Here is a 23,982-nt window from a genome sequence, read left to right as displayed (position 1 = left end):
CAAACCTGTATTTCTAATTTTGCTACTGTTACGAATCTTAACAGTATGAAGTAGCAATGAAATAACTTTATGGTTTGGGGGTCACTACAAGGTGAGAAACTGTATTAAAGGGTGGCAGCATTAGGAAGGTGAAGAAGAACCACTGTTCTGTAACTAGTATCTTGAAAAAAAGTCTGTTCCGGTAATACTCTCAATAGGCACAATATTTGGAACAGATGTAAGGAACTGGCAGTTATTATTAAGAAATTGATGCCGCTGCCTGCTACCCAAAGTGCAGTGTGGTTTTAAAATCTAAAAGTTGTTTCTCTCCCAGAGCATACTGTCACACTAAAAATTCTATCTCTTCTTGTGCTTGTGCATGGATACGCACGCTGTGTGAGGTGGGAGGGAGTGTGAGCATGGAGGCGTGTGAGGCCGCTGAATTAGCGCTGTAATACACGTTTTTTACTTGTAGGATGTGTCAACATCGCTTTGCGATTACCACTTGCTGGTTCACATGATGTGTTTATTTTATAGTTTCACATGTTTACAATTGTCATTATTCAATTGCTTAAATGAGGCCTCAGTGAAGTTACATTTTAAACATTTTCATAAAAAAATTGTATACAAATATGATGGAATCATTCAGCCACATTTCCCTTCTCCTAACCTTTCCCCTTAAGTATGTATATAAAATAGACAGATATAAAATATGAAGCGATTTTACTAAGAGCTCTCTTACTGGTGCAACTACACCTAGCTTAAAAGTATATTCCAACAAGCAAAGTGAGTTCTAAAGTAGAAATATTTGTTAAGCTCCAGGCAATCAAGCTCAAAAATCCCGAATTATGGGAAGTATCATGATGATTAAAAGGAGGACCCATAGGTGAAAGACGTGAAAGGAAAGACCACCTAAACTTCTCGTTTGCTTTAGAAAGGACAGGCAAAGCTGCGCATTCCTTAGAAAAGGAGGCTGAAGGGCTGAAGGTGAGGAGAGCCTTTGAAATAAATGAGGCTGAATTACATAGTCGAGTCCCCAGGAGCAAGAGGGAGCGGCACACACCAGCTCCTGGGTCAGGCTGACACTGGCTGAACTCAGAAAAGATAGCTCGTGTGGGTTGCGCAACAGGTCTCACCATGGTTCAAAACAGTCAGGACTCAGGGACGGGTGGTCTCCTGCTCTTGTAGGATAAGCTGCTTCAAGTGGTCTAGCTAGAAAGGTTGGAGAAAGGAATCTATTTAAGCTGAGCTACTCGTATCTGGGTAATATGGCTCTTTATCTGACAGACATCACTCCTGCCTGGTCACTGGAGCACAAGGATGAGAGCTCCTCCTGCAAGGATTTAGGGGATCTGCCCCTGGCAAAATGCTCTCCAATGTGAGATCCACAATCACAGGACAGAACACTCTCTGGTCTACTTGGTACCTAGCCAGTATGTGAGTAAAGTTTGCTAGAAAACAGACTTGACCCAGCAAGTCTTCACGGTAGCACTCTGTATTAAGCATCCTAGAATAAGGTTTCAAAACCTCCTCCTGTTTTCCTGATGTAGAAAAATGGTTTTTATACAGTGTAGGACTAAGGTGTATAACAATAAAATAACGAGATATGTGTAATCGTGACACAAGCCTGGGGTTCTTCAAGCCTGGGCAACTATATTAAAGGACTTATGTTTCAGTTTATTGATCTGCTAGTTTTACTAATTTACATTTGATTTTTCAATAATAGGATTTATTGGAATTCTGTGGTATTAAATGATACTCAGAACCTAGCTGGCACTGAGTTGATGAGGTGAGGTGTGATCACCAGTGAATTGACATAAACCTGTATTTCATTTCAAGGAGAAGCAAAAATTAGAAAACGCCTCTCACTAAATAGGCAAGAACACAACCTACAAACATTGCAGAGATTTAGTAAACGGCACGATGGATTCTTTAAAAAATAAACCCCTTCTATATAATCAACCTTCTACCCACAATTTTGTGCATTGACTGCAGACCAGAGATGCAGAGAGCAAATAGCCCTGAGCAGGTTTGCAGTCTTCTGTGGGGATGCTCTGTCCAAACTGAAGAAGAAAAGGGTTGCTTTATAACGATTCCATTACAGAATCCTGTCACAGTAGGACTTCTACACAACTTAGAAAAATCGTTATGTAGCTTCTTCAGCTGAAGTGCATACACATGTCCTTAACATCATTATGTTATTCTGTTAAAGACACCTGGCGTGCAAAAGTTCAATGTCATCTCAAAAATACATGTAGTATGCCCAGTAAAATACATTGGCTAACATAAAGATCAAAGGGAATAGTAGTTTCGAGTATCGATCCACATTGCTGGGATTTTGAATTGTGAAGTAATCAACAATTCTACCGATCTTTTCTCGGAAGACAAACTTGAACTTGTCGCTGGCTTTCATTGTCAAGTCGCTATAGTTGACATTGTCACTGGATAGTTCAATGCTGGCAAAGCTGATCTTTCGTTTAAAGCTGGAGATGGAGCTGTTGATGATGTTAGTGATCTTGACGTCTTCCGATTCCTTCACTGTCCCCTGGTTCATAGACAATAGTTAGCTCGGAAGACAGGACACACGTACAGAGATGACATTATGAAGAACAGTGTGCTGTGAAGGCAGCAGACCTGGGCTTAAACCTTAGTCTGTTAACTACTGGAAACTTCAGTTACCTTGTCTGCCACATACTAATGACATGAATTGTCCCTTCATGAGACTAGGGGGTAAGATTAGTGGTATAAATTGTGTAAAGGACCTAGGAGGTATTTGGTAAAGTTCTAGTCCATTCCAGAGAGAAGAGATTATGAGAGATAACACAATGTGGTCTTTGCTACACATAGAGAAATAGCGGTGCTCCCTGAAAACCTGGGAAATTTCCACTATCTAACAAGGTGCTGATGATACAGAATGTAGGGTCTTGGCTGAGTTGCTTCACAACTTTGAGGGAAATTTTCTCAATAATAAAATAATGATGATTTCATTTCACTGAGTTTTGGGATACTCAGAGAGATGTAAAACAAAACAAAACAAAACAAAACAAAACAAAACAAAACAATACAGCATATACTCCATAGAGCATCTGTTGTTATACGCATGGGCATGGGGGGATGGGGGGACACAATGGCAGGAGATCTCAGGAATTCTCCAACCCTCATCTGTCAATCTTGTTAGATTCATGTGTGTTGTTATTTAGGGAAGCCTATATGGAAGAAAACACATAAAATGCATATTCTCCTCTGGCTGGAACGTTTGGTGTTTGTACATTGGTCACAACAACCAAACACAATGACAAAGTCACTGGATCTTCTGGGTTGCCCATATCCTTACTGTTAGTCCCTCTTGGTCCCAGGACACTGCTTAGGGTGGCGCTTTTCTGAACCAGATCCCTATCATTTTTGTTTATTTGTTAGTATGAACTTCAGTGTGCCAATGTCTATCAAACTCAGTTTCCAAATAACCTCGAGGTCTAGTGGGGCTATGGAGAGTAATCATTAATGGGATAGCCTGTTGCTTATTGTGTGAAGGGAAAACAACACATTATACTGGAGCAAAGGAGTCTTAGGTGAGACTCCCAACTCTACCTTTTAGTCTCCTTGTCTCTGGGACTTTTGTTTACAAGTTAATTTCTTCCGTACATCTTCTTCTTCTTTCTTTTTTTTATAAACTGCTACTTGTATAATTTAAGAATATAAAATTGCATCAAAAGGATTAAGTAGAACTATAGGTTAATCTGAAGTGTGTGTGAGCATGTAAGCATGTCCAGTGTGATAATGGGCTTTTCCTTAGATGCTTACTCTTATGCTTTCCTGTTGCATATAAATAATAGTTTTCTTCCAGAGAATTAAAGTTTGATATCCTATTTTCTTCAGTGAAAAGAACAACCTTGGCCAAGGGACACCATGACTTCCAAAGTGCCTACCTTGGTGGAAAGAAGATTTATTAGAACAAAGTAAATTACTCTGGGGATGGGAACCAAACCCTGATGAGCTCTCTGGAGCATGTCCATCCAAGTGATGGATCAGAGGCAACGCCCTCAAAATCCTTACCCTATCTTTGACTGCCATCTGCTGTAAGGAGCTGTAGTGAGCAACTGCGTACTCCAGCAAGGCCCCAAACACGAAACTGAAGCAGATCCCCAGGTACACATCAATGGCCTTTATGAAGCAGTTGGTGTTGGGTAGGGATGTGCGGGAGCCGATCATCAGTGTGGTCATGGATAACACTGTTGTCACCCCTGGGAGAAAAGCAGAAACTGTTCCATGCTGGGGTCCCATTAACCACCCTGCCCGCCAGCCATCATCTGGCTGCTTGGCTATACCCAGGAGCCAGCAAGATCTTGGGCTACACCCAAGATTCAGCAAGTACAGATCTCATTTTAAAGAGTCTGTGACCTTCTGGAATAGGGATGATTTATTCATCTTGAACAGATATAACTGACATAGTTTTCTCAATATGTCATCTTCTGTCTTCTCTTAGAGATGAATGGCCAGTGCATAAGGTAACTGACAGTGGGCTGTTTAATCACAAGGTGACCTCTTCTGTCACTACAAAACATATTTTAAAAGAAAATCCTTCTGACGTTATCTTTCTATTTCTGGATCCATTTCTCAAGAAATCTGAATTTCTCAAAATACCAACTCTTTTAGTGGTTCTACAACCATCAGTGAAAATAATGATAGAATTCTTAAAAGCGTCCGATGCGCCCAGTTCTTAGAAGCTGCCTGTGGGAGCTGCTTACCAATGCATGTTCTTGCAGGAACGGAATCAAGAGAAATCCAAAACGAAACCCAGGACAACACCACCAGGAACGTGGAAGGAACGTAGGTTTCCAGAATGAAATACAAGACGTTCCTCCGGAGCTCAAACTGCAGAACCAGTCGTGTATAGTTCCCTGCAAGCGCAAATGGGAGAAAAGAAGTTGTGTTTGTCCATACAGAAGAATATTTGCTCTGTGAGGCGCTTAACTAAACCTCACACACATTGTCTTCCATGACCGCGATCTAGCCACTCCACTTTCCACACAGGGTGTCAACGCTGCGTGGCGTGGGACTGACAGGGCTGCTGTTCACTAACCTCCACACTCATCTTCTTCCTCATATGCTTTCCTTTATCACAGAATCCCTTCAGCATCGCGAGAGCTGATTTTCTTAACAGCTAGATCACTAGGCTGTGAACCCCAACGGAGCAAACTCCCTGTCTCTCGGTGGTGCATTCACAAGGTGAGTTGTTAATGAATACCTGTTTAATAAAGATTACTTGAGACAGCCCAGTGCTTTGAAGACTACTGTAGAATGGGACTATTATATATAATTTAATTTTTGTGTATGCGCATGTGTGTTCCTGTGTTTGTGAGAGCAAACAGAGGGCAATCTTGGGTCAGATCTCTTACCGGAGATCTTTTACTTGGCCCGGAACTTGCCAAGTAGGCCAGATACCTGGCCAGTGAGCCTCGGAGTCCCACCATCTTTGCCTCTCTGGCGCTGGAATTACAATTGGTGTGTGTGCCCAGTTCCTGTCCCCTTCCCCCACAGAGGGTTCTGGGGACTGAACCCAAGTCCTTATGCTTGCAAGGAAAGCACTTTACTGACTGAGTGATCCACCAGCCCCTATAATTTAAGTTTTGTTAATTTCAGAGGTATCATTCCAGGATCATACTAATGAAATTACCAATGCACACATGCTACATGCGGGGGAAGATAAACAACAGAGAGCTGTAGCTTTCCTTCCCCTCTTTTTATCTAGGCACAGTTTATTTCTTTTATTTTGGCACACATTTGATTTTTTTTTAGGTCATCTAAACTCAACTAAGTACATGGTAAGGTTTTAAAGAATGTAAGTATTGTTGCAACGAAGCATTTCTAACTTGACCAGGAGGAAGTGAGAAGAAAATGCCAACTATTTGTATATGAAATCATCCCATTTAGAAAATACCCATTGAAAAGGACCAACTCCCAGAGATCCAGCTCTGAACATGATGAAGCAATGATTTCAGTAATGAGGTGTGATCATGCGGTCTCGCTGCTTTCTTCTTAACCTGGGTGTGCCTTCTTAACTTCATCCTTCAGTGACCAGAGTACACATTAGAAACATGAGTGACCGTTATGCATGACCTGCTGCGTTTGAGCAGTTGGAACATCCCAGAAGGCAATCAGCTAAGCTTCAGTGCTGGCCCAGAGACCATGTCAACCCTGAGTGAGGAGTGCACAGAAACCTAGGTCCCATGGCAATCTCCCTTCCCTACTCCATACCACTAAAGAATGCCTGCACTCCACAGTAGAGGTGGAGAGGCTCCTTATGATTCAGGGTGAAATCCTTTCTTTAAGTATTTTTACTTTATGTGCATCAGTGTTTTGCCTGCACATTTGTCTGTGTGCAGGTGTCAGGCCTCCTGGAACAGGAGTTACATACAGTTGTGAGCTGCAATGTAGAGACTGGGAATTGAACCAAGGTCCTATGGAAGAGCAGTCAGCGCTCTTAACCAACGAGCCAACTCTCCATGCCTCTTCTTTAAGAATGTTTATTCTGTGTGATGGGAATTACCTGTTTCCTGGTGGGATACGGTGACCAAGGTGAAATACTGTTGGATGGTATACTGAGCAAGGCGCAGGTTTTCCAGTCCACGCACGGAATCATTCCCTCTCAGCCAGGAGTACTCCACGTCATTGCCATCATATCCCCCTGGCAAACAAGAGTGAGCCCGGGTCAGTGCATGGATGCTACAGACTTAGACGGTTTGGGAAATGCTGCAGTGTAGCAAAGAGCTCTATCCTGGTGGCATTACGTCTAAAGGAACACACCAAGTAAAAGTTGGCAATGTTTCTCAAGCACTGCAGAATGAAATTCTTTGCTAGGATCATTTTTTTCGTTGGTTCGGAAGTAGTTCTGTGCTAAGCATTGTTCAAGCCTGGTGGATGATAAGAATGGCTTCCTTCACCACTGAATGACACTTAGAAAGCATAGTATCACAACGAGACCCATTTTAGATTCTGCCTTTCAGAGCAGTCTGAGCTTCGATAATGTCTGGGAATTTGGAAGTGGTCTAGTAATAGTTCCCATTTGCATGAATGTAAAACCGAAAACCCATGTAATCAGCTGCTTTATGAATACCTGTCAACATGTGCTTTTGATAAATGTTAGCTAATATCAGTTGATGGTACTGATAACAGTTACCTTTTATGAGCCATTCATGTTGTTCCTTACACACCACACAACACATCTCTAACGCTTTCACAATCCTGGAAAGGTAGACATTTCTGTGTTTCTTCAGTTTTGAGATGGAAATTTGTTTTTGCATATCTGAAATTGTGATGGCTCTTATCATCAATTACTGTGTGTGAAGAAGAGCTTGCATTTTCTTCTAAAATATTTCTTATGAAATACTGTACCTTAGACTTGAGGAGTCATTTGCTCATGTGAAAACTCTTGGTTTTTTTTTTTTTTTTTACTTTCTCAAGAGATAGACAAATAAGAGAGAGAAAAAAAAAGCCAGCATGGTGTCCTGCTCAGAAAAGCTTAATCTCAAAGCCCATGGATGGTGGTGATCGTAACTGCAGTATCTATTACTTAGTAAGCAATTTTTAAGTCCCTTGCAACATTATCATCTTCTACAATCCTGGTTGAGGAGATGTGTGTATCATTAATAAGCACAAAAAAAGAGCTTCAATGTCATCAGTCACTAGGAAAATGCAAAGCAAAATCACAGACTACTTCACAGTTGTTAAGATGGCAATAATAAAGAAGAGATAAGAAAAATGATGAAGATACTGACAGGCTGGAACTTCATGGGTGGGATTGTAAGCTATACAGCCACTTTTGGAAAACAAAGTGACTGCCCAAAAACCCCTAAATAATAAGTGATAATAATAAAGATGATGATAGTAATAATTATTTTAATCAGAACTCTATTCCAAGGTATGTACTTAAGAGGAATGAAGTGCCAGTCACAGAAAGACTTGTACAGAACTGTTCACAGCAGCATTACCTACAGTGGCTAGATGTAAGAATAACCCAGAAGTCCATCCACTGAAAAGCTGGAAAGAAACAGTACTGAACAATCAGAAGGAATGGAGTACTGTGTTCTGTGGAAAATGCCAGATGCAAAAGGGAACATATCATATTGACCTTACTTTATATGAAATGTTCAGGAGGGACAAATTCATAACAGCAAAATGTAAGTTAGTGGTACCTGGAGTTGGTGGTGGGAAATCGGAATGATTGCAATAAGCACCAGGGATCTCCTTGGGGGTCATGAGAATGCTCTAACAATGCAAGCTAGCAATGGCTACACACCCTGGTAAGTTTACCGAAAGCTTTGAATTGCTCATAAGTTAAAAATGGGCGAATTTAGTTGGTTGTTGTTGGTGTGTTGGAGGTTGGTCTGATGCTTGTATTTTGATGCTAATTACTGGCCCTCAAGATCTGGCTACTGCCCAGATACACCTATCCTTGTGGTGTAAACCTGCCTACGACATTATACCTGATTGGTTGGTTAAAAGGCCTAAAACATGGGCAGAGCAGAACGGGGTAGGTGTGACTAAGGTTCTTGGGCCTTGGGAAGAGGAGAACCATGGGAAACAGACAGATGGATCGCAAAGAAACCACCCGGGCCTGGAGGAAGGACTCCAATAGTGACGTGGAAAGGCCCAGATGAAGAATAAAAACAAGTATTTATAAGATTATGGATGGAAGGTAGCCCAGAAGAGGATGGTTAAGGAGGATGGCATTGGATGGGGCCTGGGAGGTGGAAGATGAGGTTACTGAGACAGCGTAGGTAAAATATCTGCCCAGCCCAAGCTAAATAAGGCAATTATAAAAGTTAACAGGCATGACTTATTAATTGTGATAGCAGGCAAAATAATATAGCCACAATAATTATAGAAATAATAATACACAGTATTTAGCCCAACACCCATTTTATTTACAACAACAGTGGTGCACAGCTTTAATCCCAGCACTCAAGAGGCAGAGGCAGGCTGATCTCTGAGTCTGAGGCCAACCTAGTCTATAGAATGTGTTCCAGGACAGCCAAGGATACACAGAGAAACCTGTCTCAGAAAAAAAAAATTGAATTTAATGGTGCATAAATTATAGACCAATAAACCTGATTAATAGAAGGCAATTCATTGAGCCAGGTACCATTAATTTTTCCATTCCAATGAGTAGGAAGCAGAGACTCAGAGAGGGTCATTAGCTAAAGCCATACAGCTGGTGACATAGCCCATGGGTCCAGTACCTGCAGTGGCAAACACAGACGTCTCCTGCCATTGCTTCAAAGCTTACTGAGACTATGGTTCTGCTGTTGGGGTCCGTATTGCACTAAGAAGCAGCGTTATAGAGCCAATATCCAATAGACTTTATCCTATGATGCCTGAATTCCTTGAGGACTTTCAGGTAAAGTTGTGTGTTTTCCTTCGGGGTCATCCAAAACTGAATGAAAACTAGCCACTGAAATTAGGTTGGAATCCCGAAGGATTGAAGACATTTCTATGAAAACAAGGAGTGCAAGTTTCTCCTGGGGTACTTGGCTTCACCCCTAGAATAGTCATAGTTTTTAGTTATTACCAACTCTTGTCCCTCGGTGAATATGGTGGATTAAGATGATGTCAATTCATTTTTTTAGTGGATATATATATATATATATGCATATATATGTGATTTTTTAAAAATACTAAATGTCTGCTAAAAGCATTCTGTGTTAGCTCCCTCTGTTCCTTGGGGATGGTGATGTGCACATAGAGTGCTGAAGTTTCCTGGCGAACCTTGCTCCTGGGATTTGGCATGAGCCCGGCCATGACACATGGAGGGCAATTATTTCTATTGTGCTGCATGGGGATGACTCCTCTTTTTGACAACCTCAATTGCATTTTGCCACCAAACAGCTGCATTGCTTCAAGAAGGGTTTGCATGTACTGACTCAACAGGGTAATTAATCTGCCGAAGTCTTTAATTAAATGTGTACTTCTGAAAAATGGCTTTTTCTCAAAATGGCTCTTCTCTCCTGGAGTTGCCCGCTGTGCCCTTATGTGTAGAGTACCCAATGGTCCCCAAGGCTTGCCTGTAGTTATTTTCCACTTTGATGCCTTAATGAGTCATACCGGTGCCATTATTTCCCTAACACAGGTGCCTAGACCTGGTGGATATTCAGAGAAGCTTACGAAGGAACAATGGAGATTGTTTAACAATCCCAAGGAATTGATTTGACCTACATCTATTTAGAGTGAACCCTCATTTTCCATTCTAGGAAATTCCCAGGTTATAATTTAGGTGCTCATTAACTCACAGCACTTTATGAAGCTTTACATATACCAAATAAGTTCTCTTAAGTGTTGGAGGCAGCTGCCTTATACACATCAGTGACTGTTTTCAGTATTTGGTTTTTCTGCCTCAGTGCTGGGGCCTGAGCCAGGGCCTTTCCTATGCTACACAGACACTCCACCCCCACCCCAGGCTCTGACTCTGTCTGTTTCTTGCTAACCTTTGCTCTATTCCTTCTTGTTCCTGTGGTACTGTGCCATGCTTTTTGCCCTCTCAGCCAGCTGGAACTGATCCCTTCTCTGATTTCAGGTAGTAATTCCCTCTGGGCCTCTCTGACCCTTACCAGGCTTCCGCAGTGCCATTACAGCTTACTGTTGTCATTCATTCTTTTAAGTCCTGTGGTCTCTGTCAGGTAGGATACTTCTTGAAGACTGGCGAATCATTTTATCTTTTGTATCGCAAACCTTCACCACAGTGTTTAACACAGAACAGGCATGCAGTTGTTGATTGGATGGACTCACTGAGGGCAGGCAGACGGAACTCAATCAGCCATCCAGACTAGCTGGAGACATTAGTGGGAAAATATGTAGAACTGAAGTATTAGACTGAGTCAAAATATTTTCCTTACGATACAGAGGAAAGGAAAAACACTGGCCTTGGTCCTAAGGAACCAAAAGGAACTGGCATGGAAAAAACTTGGAACTGCTGTCTGATAGTCACATTGTATTTCAGCTTCATATTTGGCAGGATTTGAGAATCCCAAACAAGTGTCACATGGCCCCTCAGTCTGGGGAAAAAAATGATGATTTTCAATGGGTACTAGAGAACCTAAAAATCTCATACAATTGCTTAAGACCACATTATGGTGTATCTGGGAAAAATGTATATTTCAGATCACAAACAGATCACTGGAACAAAATCCTCATGGGCTTTGCTGGTCTGTTAGAAGAAACCTAGGAACTGTCTGTCCGTCCAGCTGGGCTTACCCCCCAGTGTTTCTGATTCCCAGGTTTCTTTAGAAAATGCAAAATTGTAATGGGCCTTAATTTCTATGGTCAAAAGGTGGGAAAAACAACACTTACAGGTTTGTTTGGAAGTTATCTGTGAGCGTGCCTCGCATGTGGATGCAATGATATTTAGCAGGAAAAGAGTCATATTATTAATTATTATTTTCATGGTTGCTAATGGAAAAGTGGTTTGGTCAAGGGGACCAGGTCAGAGTCGGATTGAGGTCATCACACTAGCTGTCCGCCTGAGGTTATTTTCCAACTAGCTTCCCTATCTCCTCCACAGCTAAACTGCAAGGTGTAGCTAGAGGCCACGGTGCATTTCCATTAGGAAAAGAAAGCTTCTGAGGCCTTCTGGTAGCCTGAGAGTAGCCAGAAGCATATTTAGTAACACATAGAAAGGGTAAGGCCCAGAACTTCTGCATCAGCTTTTATAGGGACCTGGGCTTGATTTAGTTTTGGTGTGGCAAGAGTGGGTTGAGGACAAAGGTCATAGCCATAGAACAATTCACCAAGAACTCACCTGGAATCACAGACCCTGAGAATGAGTAGCCTGAGAGATGGCATAAATAAAATACTGTAAGTTCTAGGCATCATGTGCTAGCTTAGATCCATTTTCATCAAGATGTTTTCTATAAAGTAGAAATAGTCATGAAGCAAGGTTCTATGGTTATGTAAGTCTGGGAAAGGATACATTCCTTGGAATTTCACAGGGAATTAGTTCTTGGAGGCTCCTAAAAGTTCTGCAGTGATGAAGAATGTTATTATTTTAGGCTTTGTGGACCATACAGTCTCTATCACAAATCCTCAATTCTGTTATTACAGTGTGACAGCGAGCAGCCATAGACAATCTGCATTGCTCTCTATAATACAATTGCACTTCCGGAAGCGGGTGATAGGCCAGGTTTGGCAGATGAATGCAGTTTGCTGACCGCGATCTACACCATCAGCTATGCTAAAGCATTTTCCTCCCTCATCTCTCTACTCGTCACTGGAGATGTTTGGCACTAATGCACAGTAGCTCTCCCCCAAAGGTGCAATGTTGCAGTTTGCCTTTGAGAGGAATCTGACTCTGTCAGGAAGAACAGGCCGAATGGCTCAATCCATTGTGGATCAACATGAAGAAAGAAAAGTCACCGATACAGGGTACTCTGCAAAAAGAGATGGGAAGTCACCCAGTCACCCAGGAAGGTCACCTGGGGGGCTTTCTTCAGGTACGTATACTCACAGCTCTCTAGCTGCAACTTGCAGGTCTGTGTGTCCATGGGGTATTTAGACAGATCCATGTTACATGTAACAGTTGTTGTGATTCTAAAAAGAAAAAAAAAACAAAAAACAAAGAAACAAACAGGATATGAAAGAGGGCTGTAAGAAAGAGATACTGAGTTCACGTTTCTTCAGAGGGCTGCTCCAGGAGGACTTTTTCTCAGACTCTTACAGGGATCTGTGGCTTGGAGCATGCATCCAAGCATTTCTGAGGTTTTTTTTTTTTTTTTTTCTGTGCTCAACAACACTCATCAGAGCCAGTTAAAACTGGATCCAGAGTGGAAGAAGCTGGAATGCCAGCAACTCAGAGGCAAAACATCCACAATATTACAGAACAGACTCATTCTCCAGCATGTTGAAGACATTTTTAAAATATATGTTTTTCGCTTTAGTCAGTCAGGGACATTGGGTGCCTGGAACTGGAGTTAGGAATGGTTGTGAGGATGCTGAGAATTTGTCTTCCAGAGCGACAAGTTCTCTCAAGGGCTGAGCCATCTCTCCCACTCTGGAGATGCTTTAAAAAAATTCTAATTAATTTTTTTTCATACAATCTATTTTGATCATATTCTTTCCCTTTCCCTAACTACTCCCAGATGCCCCTCACTCCCTACCTACCCAACCTGACATTCTTTCTTTCTCTCAAACAAACACCCAAACCCCAAACCAAAATGACAACAGCAAAGCACACAGAAAAAGCAAAATGAAATAAACCCTCACAGAACCTGTCTCTTATGGGTGAATTACTCCTGAGCATGAGGCCTGCTCTGGAGTATGGTTTATGTATCTGGTGTCACTTCATTAGAGACAGTGAATCTTTCCCTCTCTCATCAGCTATCAATTACAGATAGCTTTATGGTTATCGGTGGGACTTTTGCCCCATTCTCTTCCTGGGGATGCTTTTGCACTTGGGTTTTCAGTGTGATCTTCATCACAACCCCTTGTAGTGCTGGAACAGTGATCACTGGACTAGCTTAAGCTCACAAGGCTCTGAGTGGTGGAGCCCAAACAAGAGTCTTGGTCTCCTGTCTCCTTGATGGCATCAGGATGGAGAGAACCCAGGGGACACACAGCTCATGCCTGTTGTGTTCACCTAAGGGTGCTCAACTAAAATAAACATCAGTGAGGTCCTCATAGTGGAGAGCTTAAAAGTCAGGCCTTTGTATTCCTTTTTAAAATTCATACATTTTTACCAGGTCCCCAATTTATTACATACAGTGCTGGGTACTCTAGGGGGCAGCTGTGTTCATGGCACAGTATCCAACTTGATGGCCCTCCACATCCCCATAAGGGAGATAGAGAAACAGAACAGCTGGCGCTGCTTGCTTACTGCAAGCCAGTTTCTGTGCCAAGGACGTCACATGCACTAACCCTCTGAATAGCCTATGATATGAGAACTGCTATCGTTTTTATTTTGTTGTCTAGGAACCTGAGGCTCAGAGGGTCTAGTAACTCGCCTAAGTTCACAGAGCTATTTAGGACAAGATTCTAGTGGCGAGTTGCCCAACAGCTACGACCCACTAGTAATTCTCACCCGCCCTGATTGTGGTATATTCTGTAACGCAGAGTAGGTACACACAAACATATGTACCACAGGCACACAGCGTATATGCACACACCTATTGTGCAAACAAATTCCCATGGAAGCTTGGGAAAACGTGGACTGAGAAACAAAGGGCTGTTAGGTTTCCTGAAAGAGGATTTGGGGTCCGGGCTGGTCTCTGTAAAACCCAGTGTTGCTGAGGCATGCCCAGAAATGCTACTGATCAGAAATGCTGCTCAGTCCTTGCTCTATAACTTTAGGTTCTTCTTGTGACTAAAGGTTAGTCCATTCATATTTGCTACTTGATCTGCCCCCCCAAGGACTCAGGGAGTCCAAGTGTGCACAGCCCTTGCAAGAAATAATTTGTGTAGGCTGCCTTATGCAACGCTGAGGGAGCCTCTTTCCTGTTCCCACCGTTGAGAGGAAGCCATGAGATGGAGGAAACTTTAGGCCCTGGCAATTTGAGGAGGTGGCCTGTGGCTGCAAATAGGTGGAGTATTTGGGACACGCGACTTGCTTCTTTGTACAAACGTGTCTCAGACACGCAGAGGCACACTGTAGAGATTCCCGGCCGCACTGAACCCCAGGAAAGACAAATTGCTTACATAGACTTCTCTGTTTGCTCATGTCTTTATCCTTCCTGGTCCTCCTTCCTTCTCCCTCCTCTCCCTCCTCCTCCTTCCTCATTCGGTGTGTGTTTGGTGTGTGTTTGTGTACATGTCAGGTGTACCTGCTCACATGGGTTCCTGGCATTAGGATTTGTTCCTCGATTACTTTTCCGCCTTATTTATTTATCTCTATATTCGTTTGTGTATATGTTCATGTCTGTGGATGCACAAGCGTGAGCGTGTGCGGGCACCTGCCTGTGTGTATGTACATGGGGGCAAGAGACGGACTATCTTTCTCAATCATTCTCTATATATTAAGTCATGGTCTCATAGTAAACCTGGATCCCACGGATTTAGGTAGTTTAGCCAGACATCTTTCTCTAGAGATCTCGTCTCTGTCTTCTGAAGGCTGAGTGTACAGGTGGGCTGTCATGTCCACCCTGCATTTGCGTGAACGGTAGGACTTAGAACTCCAATCCTCACGCCTGGGTTGCAAACATTTTATTCAGGAAGCCATCTGATCCACACCCTTTTGAGACTGGGTCTCTCATTGAACCTGGAGCTTGCAGCTTAAGGCTAGACTTAAGGCTAGATCTATCCACCTGTCTCTCTACTCCTCGGCACTGCAGTTTAGATTGATGCCAGCTTTTACACAGCCTTTGGTACTCTGAACTCAGGTCCTCATGCTTTCTCTCTAGCCTCCTTTCCTCTTTTTCTGCTAGCTTTCCTCACTCTGAAAGGCTCAGCTCACAATCCTCTGAAAGCATATTTTAACATTACCCCTAACATTACTTGGGTCCTGGCACCCAGTACTTCCTTTGTTTACATGGCTGTGCTCTCAGGGGCGGGGCCATCTTACTTAGCTCCCCCTTAGTATCCTGCAAGGGCCTGCCTGGCACCCAGCGTCTGCTCCAAAGATGTTTCTGTCGCCAGGCTATACAGAGAGAAGTCCTTCTGAATGGCCCGGGGGTATAAAACAGGGGAACTAGGCTGGGCATGGTGGCACACACTTTTAATCCCAGTACTCGGGAGGCAGAGGCAGGCAGATCTCTCTGAGTTCAAGACCAGCCTGTATAAAGCGAGTCTAGATGGAGAAATCCTGTCTCAAAAAGCCAAAACAGACAAACAAACACGGACCACCCCCCAATCCTCCCAAAACAACAACAACACCCCAAAGAAACAAACAAAACAGAAGAGAGGAAGTTGTGAGGTATGGGGGCTCAGACCGGCCACTTCGGTTCTGGTCGGAAGTACCCGGGATGTATGCATCTTTCTTAAATGCATCTTTTCCTCCATTCCCAGTCTCCCAGATAGGCCTGCTCACCTGAGCGCATACAGGACTGTGCCGTTGGAGAAGAGGCGGATGAGCCTGTTTCCCACCGTGACTTCATGGAGGAAGGACTTCTTGGACTCCACAATGTAAGTGTCCGGTACCCAGAGGAACTCCACGAGCCGGGCGTCTAGAGTGAAACTCTTGTTGCCTTCGAACACCAGCCGGGGGTCTGTCCAGTGCTGCCGGAGGTATATAGTGGCCGTGTAGTCCTAGGGGGGAAAGCCGGAGATGGAAATGGTGGGCGTGGGTAGGGAGACCCCAAAAAACAGAAGGAAAGGAGTCAAGTTGGTGTGATACTATGTGCAGCAACGGAAGAACAAAGTTCATTATTTAATTTAGAAAACTCCGACTGTCAAGGCTCACTTTCAGGCTCGTGACCTACTTGGCATAAAAGCTCACACTGCCTGAGAACACAGTTGATGGAGGTTTTGGTGGCCAGGGTTGCCTAGAATTTACCCATCATGCCTCACGGGCTCCCTTGGTAAATTGCCTTTCTCCTGGCTTTGTCTTTCCTGTGTCCTCTCAAGTTGGTCATTAGATTGTTAGTTTTCACTGGCTATCACCTTTTCTGAATGACTGTGTGAGGTCCAGGCTTCTGTCTGTACCATGTTTTTATTCTTTTCCTCTATCTATCTATCTATCTATCTATCTATCTATCTATCCATCCATCCATCCATCCATCCATCTATCTATCTATCTATCTACATTCTTTATATAGTTTCTCTCTCTCTCTCTCTCTCTCTCTCTCTCTCTATATATATATATATATATATATATATATACTTTTATAGAATTATATATATTGGCTTTTATAGAATTCACACACATGCACACAGCTGAGGAAGATCCAGCCAGACCCAGTGACACAGCCTATAATCTGTTACTCTAGCTACTGGGAAGATTGGGATAAGAAGTTCACAAGTTCAAGGCCTGCCTGGCTATAGAGTGAGTTCAAGGTCAACTTGGGCCACTTAGTAATTCCCTATTTTGATATATAGTTTGGTGGGGTACGTGAAACAAGGGTTCCACTCAAGTCCTGAAACAAGATAATGTGAAGGAAGTGGCTCTAGTCTTCTCCCCCACCACCAAAACACTCCCAGCTCCTTGGCCACCAGCTGCTCTCTTGATGTATGCCATATATATATATATATATATATATATATATATATATATATATGGCTTTTCGAGACAGCAATTTTCCATGTGGCTCTGGCTGTCCTAAAACCCTCTCTGTAGACCAGGCTGCCCTCAGATACACAGAGATTCCCCCCCCCCACTCTGCCTCCCATTAAAGGTGTGTGCCTCCCCCACCTGGCCTCTTTTCCTCAATTTTTATTCCTCAGTAAATGTAAATTTCCCTTTCTATTTTCTCTTCCTGGCCTTTGAGTCTGTTTCACTCCTGGCGCCTAGAAGACCTAGTGTACAAACATCCTCTCCTGTCTTTGTTTAGGAGGCAGGACTCAGGCATCTGCATTCTGTTTCTGAGTTACTTGAGAGGACATCATCATTGGAAGCAAGGAGAGGGAGCGGGGGTGGGGGGCAGCCACTGGGTAACAGTTACCATGTTACTCTCTGAGATGCTAGAGATGCTTGCTATGTCCAGCGTCAGCGCTATCCGAACCGGGTCACCTGAGAATAGAGAACAACCAGAAAGACTTACATAGAAACACAAACACAGGGTCTCCTTCCAATCACCGCTTCCATCCCCTGCCCCACTGCAGACTCCATAGCCAGTGTTTCTGCATTAGTGGGTTGGAAACAAAAAAACTATTAAAAATTATAAAAGCAATATACATGTATTAGAAATATTTAAATAATCTGAACTATAAAAATAAGAGAATTAATTTTATCTTCCCAGGAGCAACCATTTGGTATGAAAAATATATGCAGATACATAGGGACATCATGATTCATAAGAGAGGTCGCACCATTATTAACTAACGGGTATTTAAGAAACATTTTAAGATTAATTTACTTATTTTGGGGAGAGAGAGGGGAGGGAAATGAATGTGTGCCACACACTAGTGGAGTTGGTGGTCCTCACCTCTACTTTGCTTTAAGGCGGGGTCTCTCCCGTTATTTTGGTGCCACACAGCTACCCTGAGGTTACCAGGTCTGAGAGCTCTGAAAGTCCTCCTATCTCCACTGCCAGCTTCGCCACAGGAGTGCTGGGTTACAGATGTGTGTCTCTATATCCAGCCTTTACACTCATTCAGGGAATGGAACTCATGCAGTCAGCTGTGCAGGAAGTATTTTCACCTGCTGAGCCCTCTCCCTGGCCATTAGTTTGTATTTTAAAGAGGCCAGTGGTAAGGTATCTGCTCCTTCTTATGTGGGCTTTTGCTGTGGTGCCTGGAGGGGTGGGGTGGGGTGGGGTGGGGGTTGGAGAATAATTGTGCAGAGTGGGACAGATTTGTTCATGTGATTGTACACAGACGACTCTCCTTTCCTTTTGTTAAGGAAGTTTACCGTAAGATGGCACTGAAGACTGATCGAAGCCAAGCACCTGCTGGCCCTGCCCACCTTCCTCCTTTGCTCTTAGGAGCCCTAAGCTTTAGAATGCCACAACCATGTCACCATGGTTGGTCCTGTGCATGGTCCTGGAGTCTAGAGAGATTGAAAGACTCCATTGAAGACTCTTTTTATTTTGGAGACTGGAGCGCAGTCTCAGAAGCCAACCAGGCAGGCCAGGCCCATGCCTCCTCTTTAGATGGGAGGTTTGGAAGAAGGACCCAGGAGTGAGAACCGTGTGAATTCAGATCTCAGCTCTGAAATCTCCTAACTCTGCTGTCAGGGATAAATTACTGAAGTTTCTAGAACTGTAGTTTTTTGACCTGCAAGAGGGTGACGAAGGGATTTCAATGACATTACTGGTGTGACAGTGTCTTAGCCAGTGACAGCAAGGCAAAGTACATGCAAAGTACCCGCCCATTCCTTCCAGGAATCTCAGAAATGGTCCCCTTCACACAGCTTCTGGCATCATACCTTCCATGCTTTGACACAGCCCCACCAGCAGTGTCCTCCATTCCTTCCCACTGTCTTCTGTGATTCCAGCTAATGTTGGGAAGACACAACTTGGCTAACCAGGTTAATGGATACAACAACTCTCACTTACATTAAGTAGCTAAGACAGCCCCCAGGGGACTGTGGCAATGAACCAGGAAGAAAAGAGGTGGGATTGTGAGGAAACCAGAAAAAATCATCTAATCATCTAATTGGTCAGAATTAGCCAAAACAACCTAATAATTAAAGGATTAGTAATCCAGGAAAACCACGTCATAGAATGTAGGCAGGAATTTGGAAATGGGCTTATAGAGCCAATGCAGTTGAAAGATAAGCGTTAATGGTTAATGGGAAAAGGGAAATGTTTGAGGGTGGAGCTGGAAGGGCGTGGTGCTAGGTGGCTTTCTGTCATTCAACACAGCAAAGCACAGCATGAAGAAGAGTGGACTCAGAGAGAGAGGACTGCATGCATTGCTGCAGTGTGACCTCAAGCGGCCATTAAACCCCTCTGTGTTGTTGTTTCCCTGTGAGGTAAATGATATGTAACCCACTGTTACAATCCTCATTGTTCTTCCACTTCCAAAACTCATGTGGAAATTTAGTTGATGTAACTGTATTAAGAGGTGGAAGCACTAAGATGTGATTGGGCCGTGAGGGGTCCAGCCTCATGAGTAGAGATGGTGCTATATGGAAAGGGCAAGCTCAGCCCTCCCTTGTCTTCTTCAGCCCTCACACCTTCTACCACACGATGGCAACAGGGCCATTGCCAAATGCCAGCATTTTAATACTGAACTACAAGCCCATAAATTTGGGTTTATTATAAACTACTCAGATCCAGGCACTATGTTATAGCTGAACAAAACAGGCTAAGACAAGAGCCTACCAGAGGACTGAGCTGAAGAGCATGAAAAACAGTGGGTCCCCTTGGACTCTTCTGAAGACCGCACAGTGGAAAGCACACAGGGGTTGAGTCCCATGGTGTTTTATGGCTTAGTTTCCCCCTACACGGTCTAGTCCAGGCCCGGTCACCATTGGCTGTGTCATGGACCACCAGCTTGCTTTTCTGTCCCCTGAAACTATACAAGTAAGCTGTGCCACCAGAGGGCACCTGTTTCCCAGGGAAAAGGTGAAAGTCAACTGCTGGGCAGTGCATGTCGTGCTCACCTGATGACCTTTGCTTTACCCAGCTTAGTCCCTGGAAAATATGATGGAGGCTCTGTCTTTCAAAAGCTTTGGTGGCCAAGAAGCTGGATGTAAAAATACCACAGGGAAGCAAGGGCGCATCCACGGGCATAGAGGGTGCCCAGCAAGACAGGTTCCTTTGGGAGATGGAGTGTACAAAGTCACCGGGCATGGCATTGTGCTTTCTCTCCTTTTAAGTGAGGTGCCTCTGCCTATTTACCTCAGGTAGAACTGGGCCTCATATTCCCTTAAGCCCACTCTAGGAGCCCTGTTTTCAGAACAACCTCCTTGCCCAACATCCATTCATCTGGTTGGCCTGTTATTGTGCAAACATGAAGAATATTGTACTGGCTTAGCTGTTTGTGGTTTGGGAGGCAAGAGAAATCGATCGAAGCAAGCTCTTTAGATTCATGTGCTTATTGCTAGCATGTAGGAGGGTGTGGGAATCCAGAGCAGCTGGTGGCTCTCTAGGTCCTTGACATAAAGAACTCAGATCCTAACTGTGGGGCTAGACATTGTCCAGATCTCCAGCTGAGCTGAGGTTAGATCGCCGGAGGTTCCCAGTGGCTGCACAGAGGAATCTGCCAGCAACTTCACCCTAAGGCCGTGCAGATAAGTGGTAGCATGGACCTCAGCCACCCAAAAATCTGCATAGGACAGCACACTGAGGCAGGGGTGATCCGGGATGCCCAGAGGCAGAGACTCCTCTGCTGGGGAGCTTTACTCAGGAACTTCCTCGTGGCCTTCCCAAACAGTACTTCCCATCAGTACTCCTCTCCAAGACACCTCTACCCAGACTTCCTTGCCTCTCTCGCTTCTCACCTTGAGGCCAAAGAGCCCTTCCATCTCCTCTACCCTCACTCTTTACAGACCAACACACACCTTGATGAGGCAATGGCCTCCTGTCATCTGACTACCAGTGAACTTGGATTCACACGCTGTCCTAGATCTGACTAGAAACTGTCACCATCAGAAGAGAGAAGAAGGGGAAAAGGGACATAAAGCTAGGTACAGTATAACAGGGGAACCATGTGACTCAGAGCTGTGTTCAAAGCAAGGGGATGGGCTGTGGAGGAATCAAAAAGAGCCTTTCAGAGGAGGGTAGCCTTGTCACCAAGACATGATGGAAAACTGTCATGTTTCTAGGGAGGCAAGTTGGAAGAGTGACCCAAGGCAGATGAGCAGCCTATGCAGACACAGAAGCCAGGAGGCTCAGGACGCTTGGTGGGAGTGTGTGTGCCTGGGGCCATAATGCAGAATATTGCTGGAGGATGAGAACGACAGGCAGACAGAGGCTGGACTGAGAAGAGCCTGGGATGCCTGGACTTCAGGCTAGGCTGCTGGGGCACAGGCTTATGTTCTGAGCAGGTGAATGACCCCAGAGGAGATCCATGTGGAAATGATGGGAGAGGATTATTCATGGCAGGCTACAGGCAGGAAGGCCAGGTGGAGGAATGCTGGCTGCACATGGTGCGTTCCTGGAACAGGGACCCATAGAAGTGAGGGAGAAGGAAGAGAGGGCCGCATGTTGCCAGAGGCTCCCTGCACCCACCACAGTGGTGGAGACGAAAACCTTTAAGTCAAGAGATAAAGTAATTTCTTTAAGGGAGCAGGAGAAACCCTAGGCGCACATCCTTATCCATTCTTTCCAATCCTTAAAACAGGTTTGGAGCAGGGTGGAGTCAGTAAAGCCTGCTGAAGCCCTCTGCTGCCTTTTATCTCTGTGCCGGCCCTTTTGAACTGGTGTCCTGGTCAGAAAGGATAACCTACCACCAAAATTGGGCCTGAGAAATTTGTTATATCCTGCAGTGAGGTTCTCAAAGCCAGGCAAGGAAAGCTTGTCGCTTCGGCTGACCTCCACATTGAACTGGTTCCCCTGGATGCACAACCTGGAAGAGAGAGTGACCTTTGTTGCATATATTGTTCAAATATTGATAAACATAGACATGAACTTGACTGACCTTCCCCTTATGTGTGCATGTGTGTGCCTATGTGTGTGTGTGTGTTCACATGGTGGCTTTTCTAATGAGAAATTTCTTACTTTCTGGCTAGTGAGTTAGTATTTCTCTTTCTTTGTTTCTTTCTTTCTGTTAGTGAGCTAGCATTTCCCTTCCTTCCTTCCTTCCTTCCTTCCTTCCTTCCTTCCTTCCTTCCTTCTTTTTTTCTTTGTTTTGAAACAGGGTTTCTCCGTGTGTGGCCCTAGCTTTCCTGGAACTCTTTCTGTTGACCTGGCTGGTCTCAAACTCACAGAGATTCACCTGCATCTGCCTCCCAAGTGCTAGGATCAAAGATATGTGCCTTCACCACTCTGCTCATTTCCGTTTTCTTACCCACATTTTCTATGGAGAAAATTGTCATGATAACTTGGGAGCCCTTCAAGTGGCTTTTCTTTTGATTGATTGATTGATTGATTGATTGATTAGTTGGTTGGTTGTATGTGTGTGCGTGCGCATGTGAGCACAGGCATGTGTACCTGAACATGCAGATCAGATGCCTTTTTCTATTTCTCTTTACTGATTCCTTTGAGGAAGGGTCTTTCCCTGAACCTGAGGCTCAAGCTTTCTCAGTTAGGCTGTAAGGCAGAACCCCCCAGAGATCCTATTTCTTTTCCACTTGGCAGCTCCAAAATTCACTGGCATTTGTAGGATGCCAGTCTTGTGTAGACATCAGAATCTGGACTCTGGTCCTCATGATTGCACAGGAAGCACACTTAACCACTGAGCCCTCTTCCCAGCTTCCTTTAACCAAGTGTCTTATGAAAACACACAAGTCCATCAGTGTGTGAGAATTTTAGAAACTTACTCTCTAGAACAAAGTGAATCACAGACATTTCATTGTTGTGGTGTCTCAGGGAAATGAAGGGACTAGGTTTTGGCTTGTGGTAAGTTCTGTGGGAAATGCCTGCAGGCTGTTCCATCAGGTGGCCACACCAGGGCAGTTTGCACTGAGCCATTTTGGGGTAGCACCGCTCACCTTTGAGTGAGGAGACTCAGACACACAAAGGCCAAGTAGAAGCTGCAGCTCATGTTGAAGGAGCTAATTCACACACAGAGAGACTGAAGGAGGAATCACCTGGGGAGACAGATGGGGTAAGGTGAGGGGACAGTCCAAAGGTTCACTGCCCTCCAGCCCACGGATTGCCAGGCACGGTATTCTCCCAACATGCAGTGGGAGCAGCCTCTTTGCACACTTTTTAGGCTAGCACCTGCTTCCTGGGCATCATCCGGGTCCATGGTCATTTGGGAGGCTAATATTTTTAACCCACCCCAGCTATCGGTGGAGTTTAAACAGTGGTTCTCCAGGAACAGCACTCGTAGCCATTCTAGGGTGCATATTTGTCTGTAGATTTGAGGAGTCCCACACTGTCCTTACTGTGTTCTTGTCCAGAGCTGCATTCATACCAACCAAACCAGATACCTGGCCTATTTAATCCAGGGTCCCAGGCCTTCCAGGAAGGTTGTGTTCTTACTTAATCTTCCCCATGCATAGTGGGCAGGCTTATCCCTGTCTCATAGTGAGGAAACACGTTTGTGGAAAGGACACCACACCAGTGAAAGCCATAGGCGAGTTTGGATCTGGAGCTGGCTGCCTTGTCCCTTTCCTCCAGGTCCAGCAACAGCCTATGCTTTCCTTGGCCTGAAGATCCTCATCTTCCCCATAACCTCTCACACCCAACGGACAGAGCTCTGAAGCCATTCAGCTGCTGTGTGCCAGAGTGCAGCTGAACAGCACGCTCCAGAGGCCCAGCTTCCTCAGGTGTGGGATCTGCAGCCAAACAACCCTCAGAGAGCAGGAGCTGCTGG

General features: G+C 44.4%; 1 protein-coding gene across 1 annotated transcript; it reads right to left on the bottom strand.

The window, feature by feature from the left end:
- Window positions 1-629: 629 nt before the first annotated feature.
- Gabrp (gamma-aminobutyric acid type A receptor subunit pi) lies at window positions 630-23,241 on the bottom strand. The gene is made up of 9 exons (XM_021651588.2): window positions 23,153-23,241; window positions 21,950-22,068; window positions 17,556-17,623; window positions 15,986-16,203; window positions 12,476-12,558; window positions 6,527-6,664; window positions 4,725-4,877; window positions 4,033-4,220; window positions 630-2,524 (listed from the first exon to the last, which is right to left on the bottom strand). Exons 1-9 carry the CDS (start codon window positions 23,203-23,205, stop codon window positions 2,222-2,224), a joined length of 1,323 nt encoding a protein of 440 aa, XP_021507263.1. The 5' UTR covers window positions 23,206-23,241; the 3' UTR covers window positions 630-2,221.
- Between the last annotated feature and the right edge of the window lie 741 nt (window positions 23,242-23,982).

This window comes from Meriones unguiculatus, chromosome 11 (assembly GCF_030254825.1).
Source record: "Meriones unguiculatus strain TT.TT164.6M chromosome 11, Bangor_MerUng_6.1, whole genome shotgun sequence".
In the NCBI taxonomy this organism is placed as follows: domain Eukaryota; kingdom Metazoa; phylum Chordata; class Mammalia; order Rodentia; family Muridae; genus Meriones; species Meriones unguiculatus.
The sequence above is the reverse complement of the archived record's forward strand: the minus strand, read 5'-3'. Positions and strand labels throughout refer to the sequence as shown.

Bases quoted from the DNA above. Each gene is read 5' to 3' on its own strand.
- Gabrp (XM_021651588.2), bottom strand. From the start codon at position 23,205: ATGAGCTGCAGCTTCTACTTGGCCTTTGTGTGTCTGAGTCTCCTCACT. The intron at 22,069-23,152 runs GTGAGCGGTGCT...TCTCTCTTCCAG, and splicing joins CTGAGTCTCCTCACTCAAAG to GTTGTGCATCCAGGGGAACC. The intron at 4,221-4,724 runs GTAAGCAGCTCC...CTTTTCTCCCAG, and splicing joins TCCTGCAAGAACATGCATTG to GGGTGACAACAGTGTTATCC.